The sequence below is a fragment of the Sinocyclocheilus anshuiensis genome, unplaced genomic scaffold (genome assembly GCF_001515605.1).
Source record: "Sinocyclocheilus anshuiensis isolate Anshui unplaced genomic scaffold, SAMN03320099.WGS_v1.1 scaffold20, whole genome shotgun sequence".
NCBI lineage: Eukaryota > Metazoa > Chordata > Actinopteri > Cypriniformes > Cyprinidae > Sinocyclocheilus > Sinocyclocheilus anshuiensis.
The window spans coordinates 2,361,111-2,369,998 of NW_015558646.1; the positions used below are offsets into that span (position 1 = coordinate 2,361,111).

An 8,888-nucleotide genomic window follows, 5' to 3' on the forward strand; every position below is an offset into this window, starting at 1 on the left:
TTGTGAGCTATTGCACCTGTTATTAGAGCATACCAGCGTGTTGAATGTTTGAATGTGAAACGAGTTTGTTGTTTAGAATTTAACTGCAGTAAAAACATTTAAATATTGTCCACCGAGACAAAATAAGTCGCGTCAGAGCGCACAAGAAAGAAACGAGCGTATTCCTTGTTTACTTTCTGTAAAAAGGCCTCGGAGTGTAATTTGTATAAGTGCATTTTCCACTTCAAAATGCAACTCTGCTATTAATCTCCCCGGTTTGAGGAAATCAGATTAGCTAGCTGATAGTCCTCTGCCATTTAATTCACTAAAAAAACTAGTGAAATTGAAACGCGGTGCTCAGAGAGAGCGTCCGAACGCTATTATTACTTTTGGGAGAATTATGAAACCTTGATCAAGTGAAATCATGGTTAAATCCACGCGTGTTTTTGTCTGTATAAATATGTGCTGATATCCGCTGAAGATATAAATGACAGTGAATTAATTGCAGTAAAGCTGTACATTAATTTACCTCACTCTAACGAGTGAGCGTTACACAGCGCTGTAAGATAAGAATCTAAAGAGTGCTTTTTGGTTGTTCAGTGTGGAATGCGCCGCCATTCCCACATGAAGGGCGTAAATTGTAAATGAGACACAGCTTGTGTGTTATTGCAGGATATGTAGTCATAGTAACAGCCGTAACCCGGAAGTTCGAAGGAACCCTTTCCGGAGGTAACTTTCAGCCCGCCAGCGCCATTTTGTTAGCTGTTTGTAAACAATTAGCCAAGCTAAGCTATTAGCATTGAAGGCTAGTGGTTAGCACGTAGCATTTTGTGGTCGCAAAGGCAAAATGTGTTGCAGTGTTTGAAGTGTTAATAATTAATTCCCTTATAAATGAGTTAATTTCTTACAGCACAACTCTGCCTCTTTTTGTTAAATGTCAGTTTTAATGAACAATAATAGCATTATAAAAGTATAAGTACAAAGTATAAGAGGCTTATATAAGAGGAAATTAAACAAAAGCAAACAGTTCAGTCAAACGTATGCTACAAAGTCAGTGCTGTACTACAGTAAAGTTCAAAATAAATATATAAACAGCTTTGTGCTCAGCCAAAACGATATGACCAGGAACAAATAATAGATTCATGAGACCACGAATGCCTGTTAAATATAGCCTACCCAAAATGAATTGTATCTCGTGTTTAATCACTACAGAGACATCAGAGCCAGCGGCAAATGTCAGAAGGACTAGCCGAGCTAAGGCTGCTCTATGCGGATACATGAGCACTGAGCGCACGGTGATTGCCTGGAGCTCCGAAATCGGCATAGCAAATTTTCAATTAGGTGCTATCTTTATAAATAAACCGCAGATTTTGAGTTTTAAGTAATTACGTTCTCGCCTGAAAAACTCTTAAAACTACATTTCATGACACAATAACAGTAATATTTAGAAAATGACACGGGTTTTTGGGCAATGGCATTTCACAAGTCCACAAGAACAGACAAGAACGCATATTGACAAACGGCTATTGTCTGTGTGAAAATATAAAATTATAAAATACACGGTCATATTTTTTTGTGTTTGCGCACTCTGATGTAAATAAGCCCAACACTCATGGACAGCAGAGCGGAACAAGTGAAGAAGAAGCTTTATCCCCTTGTATCATGCAAAAGTGACGATTCTAGTCAACTAATCAACGTTCTGCAGTGAGTTTAGCTCCACCCTTTTGGTACCCTTTGCTGTGGTAGGTACCCCAACGGAAGGGTACCAAAAAAGTGGTAAGGTACGGTTTGCTATTTTGGTACCATTCACAACTTCTGACAGTGGAAACAATAATTACGTACCATACTGTACTGTACCGAACCGTAACGCTCAGTGGAAACGAGCCATTAGAGAGAAAAATGCTTGAATGCAGGAAAATAAATAGCACATTTAAGGGGGCGTTCACACAGGCACTCTGTCCATGCTATTTTTTAATCATTAGTCCATTTTACACATAGATGGACCTGGCCAATAAACACGTTCTGTTCACAGGTACCAAAAAAGTGGTAAGGTACGGTTTGCTATTTTGGTACCATTCACAACTTCTGACAGTGGAAACGGAAATAATTGCGTACCGTACTGTACTGTACCGAATCGTACTGCTCAGTGGAAACGAGCCATAAGTAGCCACTGAATTTATCAGTGACAGTGAATACATTTTTAATATTACAAAATATTTCTATTTCAAATACATGCTGTTGAATTTTCTTTTCCTTAAAAAGATCCTGAAAAAAATGTTATCACGGTTTCCACAAAAATATTAAGCAGCACAGCAGTTTTCAGCATTGCTAATAAAAACAATAAAAAAATGTTTCTTGAGCATCATCAGCATATTAGAATGATTTCAGAAGAATTATGTGACACTGAATACTAGAGTAACGGCTACTGAAAAATTAGCCTTGACACCACAGCGATGAATTACATTTAAAAATATATATATTAAAATAGAAAACAATTATTTTAAATTGCAATTATACGTATATCACAACATTACTGTTTTTACTGCATTAATAGATAAATGTAGCCTTGGTGATAAGAGCCTTTATTTTCACTTAGACTGCCTGCAACAAGTGAGTTCTAAAAGATTAACAATATGGGAATATTATTGCATATAATGCCTTTTTGATATATATTGACATTTGAAACAGCAGACAAAAAACCCTTCCTCATCTCGGAAAACATTCATATTCCTAGTACTAGTTTGAATACAATGTTTGAAACCACACCAAACTTTTCAAAGACACCATGACATTCAAGGACTTTCAGTCTTCATCATTTTTTCATGGGTTTGTTGTTTTGAAGACGAATGAGGGACGGGAGGTTTGTGAATAATAGATGCCCTTGTAAATCCCTGAGGGTCTCTGATAGACATCAATATTATTCAGATTTGTCAAGTATTCTACACTGTTATTGCATGCCTCATGCATTTTTAATAGGCCCCTAATCTCACCGTGTACTACAGAGCAGTTAGGAATGATGTGGGGGATGTGAAGACATTGTGGAGTAGCATGAATGAAGCAAAAAATAGAGAGATTTTCAATTAATTTGCTTAAATACTTTGTGGTCATACTGTACGTCATTTCTAGACTACCATACGCTGATTGTCTATAGTGTAATAATCCAGAGCATGACATCTTTACTATCCAAAGGTCTGTACCAGACCTACAATCTATCCATCCACTACTTTGGTATGTTGTCTGACAGATGACCTTTTACACAGTGTACAAAGTATGGGATGAGAGAGGAAGCATGACAGGTCTAATTCACACTCTTTTGCACAGATGTGCATTTTTCTATCTCATTCGCTCTCCTTTTTCACAGTTGGCTACACCATGAATGATCTGATCTTCGAGTGGCTTTCTGATAGCCCTGTGCAGGTGGCGGATGACTTGACTCTTCCACAATTTTTACTAAAGGAGGAAAAAGATCTTGGCTACTGCACTAAGCACTACAACACAGGTACATGTTTTACTATGACCTTCATGCACATCAAATTATATCTATATATATATATATATAAAAACATATACACTGTGCTATACAGAATTGATTTCAAGGCCCTCTTATGAATTTTTAAATGCATTTAATAGTGTCACCAATACATAAACCTGCAATAAGATTATTAAATATACTCCAGATATAAGTCACAACCAGAGGTACTTAACCAGGTGTAAAAAATGCATTAAAAGTTGCTATGCATAATTACTTACCTATTATGACACTCTTTGTGATCTCCCAGGTGAATTCACCTGCATTGAGGTGAAGTTTCACTTAGAGAGACAAATGGGCTACTATCTCATTCAGATGTACATCCCCAGTCTGCTGATTGTCATCCTGTCTTGGGTGTCTTTCTGGATCAACATGGATGCCGCCCCTGCTCGGGTAGGCTTGGGTATCACCACTGTGCTCACCATGACCACCCAGAGCTCCGGTTCGCGAGCTTCTCTACCCAAGGTAAGATAAGCAAAATGACTCCGCTCCTGTGAAGAAAAAAAAAGAGAAACACTTCAGAAAGTGCAGTTATAAAATAATGAGTGTATTAATGAGACAATCAATAAAAATGAGGAAAAACACATGAGAGCAGAGAGAGGTGGGAATAAGCTTGAAGTGCTATTTGTAAAATTAGCAGGAAAAGGATGAAAGCACAGTTGATTACGTTTCAGAATTCATTCACTAAAAAACTCGTTTTATGAATTATGTTGCAAACGCAATGGCGATTCCTCTTAACAATTCCAATTCCTTAACAGTTCCATAAACAGTTCTTATAACACTTAAATAAGACATACGAAAAAATGCAATTCTTACTGTATTTCCTGACTACTATCAGATCTGATCAGTGAGTGTTTTGAACTTGAGACCCAGATCAGTCTAGTTCATGAACAAATAATTGGTTTTGTAAAGTTGATCAAGTGATTTACTGAAAATGTAATTTTAGCCCTAGTGTAAAAGAGTGGCCAGGATTACTCTTTCAAATTTCACATTTGTTTTTGAAGACAGAAAGATACATATAATTAATTGTAGGACAATTTCCGTTAATAAAGACAGAATTTTCATTTTGGGTGAACTATTCCTTTGAATTAAATAAGACATGTAGATCTAAGAAACATGACAGATTTTAATTATGGTTTTGGGGGTGTTTTCAAAGCAAAGTAAACAAACCTTATGCTGAGAGGGATAAAGCTGAAAAGTAGGCTATAATGCATTACTCCTTAATAGATCATTCACATATTTTCTGAAATCAAACTGTCAAATACATTAATTCTGTAGGTCAGAAGAACTAAAAAATTCATGAATTCTGTAGGTCAGAAGAACTGAAAAAAATGTCTCGTGCCTGGGCGCAGCGCTTTCGCAACAAATGTTAAGTTAACAAAGTTAGACTTTAAAAAAAAAGGCGTTCCAACATTCCGTGACATTCTTTTATATTTCGCGGCACTGCATCTCGCGTTTTTGAATGCGTTCTATATGAACGGTCCCTTGTGAAGTGAAGTGATGCACTTCTTTACCTCAGGAAAAAACCCGCCAATCTTATCAGAAGCAGTCAACGTGCACTTGCACGCAACCAAAGTATGCGCAGAGCACGGTAATGACTAGTGTGGATGAGTCAAGTGAAAAAAGAAATTAAGCATAAATTAATCGTAAATTAAACATAAATTTCAAAATAAACAAATTAATTATTGTAAAATTTGACATACCCCATTTTAAACCAAATGTTTTCAGATGTTTTTTGCCTTTCTACCTGCTTATAAAAGTATGAAATTTGAAATATTAATTTACAATTGAAATAATGTCCACTTCAGATGTTTTAGCACTAAAGACTATGTGCTGTTTTCTGTGAAAAGGCATCAATTGATATCAAATAAAAATCCAAAGTCAACACTGCCTCATTATTCCTAGCAATGCCTTTACTGATTAAAGGCACAATATGTAATTTTTCGCCGCTAGAGGGTGTGTATTCAAAATAAACAAAGAGACAAAGGCGTAGTTTGATGACGCCGTACCTCAGGAAAAAACCCGCCAATCTTATCAGAAGCAGTCAACGTGCACTTGCACGCAACCAAAGTATGCGCAGAGCACGGTAATGACTAGTGTGGATGAGTCAAGTGAAAAAAGAAATTAAGCATAAATTAATCGTAAATTAAACATAAATTTCAAAATAAACAAATTAATTATTGTAAAATTTGACATACCCCATTTTAAACCAAATGTTTTCAGATGTTTTTTGCCTTTCTACCTGCTTATAAAAGTATGAAATTTGAAATATTAATTTACAATTGAAATAATGTCCACTTCAGATGTTTTAGCACTAAAGACTATGTGCTGTTTTCTGTGAAAAGGCATCAATTGATATCAAATAAAAATCCAAAGTCAACACTGCCTCATTATTCCTAGCAATGCCTTTACTGATTAAAGGCACAATATGTAATTTTTCGCCGCTAGAGGGTGTGTATTCAAATAAACAAAGAGACAAAGGCGTAGTTTGATGACGCCGTTCCAACATTCCGTGACATTTTTTTATATTTCGCGGCACTGCATCTCGCGTTTTTGGACGTGTTCTATATGAACGGTCCCTTGTGAAGTGAAGTGATGCACTTCTTTACCTCAGGAAAAAACCCGCCAATCTTATCAGAAGCAGTCAACGTGCACTTGCATGCAACCAAAGTATGCGCAGTGCACGGTAATGACTAGTGTGGATGAGTCAAGTGAAAAAAGAAATTAAGCATAAATGAATCGTAAATTAAACATAAATTTCAAAATAAACAAATTAATTATTGTAAAATTTGACATACCCCGTTTTAAACCAAATGTTTTCAGATGTTTTTTGCCTTTCTACCTGCTTATAAAAGTATGAAATTTGAAATATTCATTTACAATTGAAATAATGTCCACTTCAGATGTTTTAGCACTAAAGACTATGTGCTGTTTTCTGTGAAAAGGCATCAATTGATATCAAATAAAAATCCAAAGTCAACACTGCCTCATTATTCCTAGCAATGCCTTTATTGATTAAAGGCACAATATGTAATTTTTCGCCGCTAGAGGGTGTGTATTCAAAATAAACAAAGAGACAAAGGCGTAGTTTGATGACGCCGTGACTGAGTCCAAAGTCAACAATGCCTCATTATTCCTAGCAATGCCTTTATTGATTAAAGGCACAATATGTAATTTTTCGCCGCTAGAGGGTGTGTATTCAAAATAAACAAAGAGACAAAGGCGTAGTTTGATGACGCCGTGACTGAGTGTGGAATCATGGGAGTTGTCGTCTTCATCCCCACAGCCGATGCAATCCGATGGGACTCGGGCAGAAATCATGTTCATGGATGAGCTAATGATTTATTAACGTAGTAGAATGAAGCAGGGTGAGGCTGAAAGCCGTCGAAGCGAAACAAGGCCGCTGAACGAGCGTGACACATGGCTCGAAAGCAGCGGGGCTTTTATTATGACACAGTCGACCGCTTCCGCTCCTTCCGGTCATGAGTATGTGGGGGGAAAAGCAGCGCTGTTTTATCATACTAGATACATTTGAAAGTTCTGTTATAATGCTACTCTGTGCGGCCATCACCCGACTGAAACATTCTTCGAAACATTTGGGATAATGTAAGTACACAAGTCAGCAAAATATATAACACTGTTCTAGTGGTTTTTGGATATTTTAATAAAAAAAATCTTACATATTGTGCCTTTAACTATTGATATTGGTTTGACCATGTGATTCCCAGGTGTCCTACGTGAAGGCCATTGACATCTGGATGGCCGTTTGTCTGTTGTTTGTGTTTGCTGCATTGCTGGAGTACGCAGCAGTCAACCATTGCTGGAGTACGCAGCAGACAACTTCGTGTCAAGGCAACACAAGGAGTTCATCAGGCTGCGCAAGAAGCAGCGAAGGCAGAGAATAGTAAGTGCGACAAACGCACACACACATAAACGCAAACAAATACAGGCTGTCCTGTCACCCTGGATTACACTTTGACTCGCATCTCTTCTCATTGTTCTCAGCCACATATCCAAACACTGGCAATGGCTGCCGTCACACTAGGCTACAGCTGGCTGTCACATCTCATGTGGGGGAATTCAGATCAGCCTGTTTCCATAGTGAACAGTCCCCTGTGCTGAGCCCACCATTTGTGCCACCTTGTAAAGCCTTGCCACAGCCAATTTCCAAAGGCCAACAACCTGCTTCCTGATCCGAGATCACAGACACTGACTGAAATTCTAAAGAGGCTTCTAAACGAAAAGCTTAGAAAATACCCTCAGGGATTTGGAGAGTAAAATCACTCTGAACACATTAAATGTTAACAGATTTTAAATGTAATTTCTATAAATCCTGAAATTTTGGACTATAATAAAGATCAAAGCCCAACAATCACATTTAAAACTATATTGGCTAAAACAGCTAAGGCACTTTCTGGGCTTGTACAACAGTGTTCGCCGTCCAAGCTCACAGTGCTGGAGATTTACGAGTGTGTTCGTTGGATCTGAATTAATAATGAGAGAAAAATGAGAATAACTCCTATTAAGAATGAGCGAGTTCTCCTCCCGCTCCTGCCTTGGCGATCTAGGCGGCCATTACTCTTCGTCCTATTCTCTCCTGCCAAGAAAGTCTCTGGTCTGAATGATCAATCTGGGTGGTATTGATGCACGAGTCACTGGCTGAGAGAGCTGTTAGGCTGATGGACCAACCACTGGCCAGAATTAATCAATACAACAAATCCTTGGCTTTATCCTGCCTTAATAACACCATAGACAAATTAGCTCAAGAAAACACAAACAGATGGGTGCTGAGAGGATCGTGCCCAGTTCAGGGATGAACAAAACCACATATTTTCAACCAGCTGTGGGTTGCCTGAAAGACTAGTTCACTTATCAGATGTATAATTAGACTGGTTTCAGATTCATGCAATGCCTTTTTTTAGGGGGTGCTAATATAAAAAAAAACATTGTCGTTATATTAGTCATTTTTATTAGTTTTAGTTATTTATAAATATATATACACACACGCAGGTTATATATATATATATATATAGAGAGAGAGAGAGAGAGAGAGAGAGATTAAATAGATTTTTACTTTAGTAATTTTAGAACTCATTTCAAATATTTTTGTTTAAAAGTTTAAGAGTTACATTTAATATTTATATTTTATTTAATCTTTATTTTAATTATCAAGACAATTTTAATAGTTTTACTTTTAGTTAAAAATAATAACACTGCCTGTTGTTGCATTCGAAAACATCTAGTCAGAGCACAATGGAATGGAACAGATTGCAGGGGTCTCAAGATTTGTTTTTACGATGTTAAAACTACTTTTATCTCGACACACATCCTAAAACATAACAAAAAAAGAACAAAATGTGGCGCAGTGGCAAAAGAACTC

The 8,888-nt window shown here is 37.1% G+C and overlaps 1 protein-coding gene across 1 annotated transcript in view; it reads left to right on the forward strand.

Moving 5' to 3' along the window:
• LOC107680943 (glycine receptor subunit alpha-4-like) overlaps window positions 1-8,888 on the forward strand; it is a 41,636-nt gene that overhangs the window by 26,396 nt on the left and 6,352 nt on the right. The window contains 4 exon segments of the mRNA XM_016477037.1: window positions 3,341-3,478; window positions 3,759-3,973; window positions 7,237-7,320; window positions 7,323-7,412. Coding sequence (XP_016332523.1) covers window positions 3,341-3,478; window positions 3,759-3,973; window positions 7,237-7,320; window positions 7,323-7,412 — 527 coding nt within the window.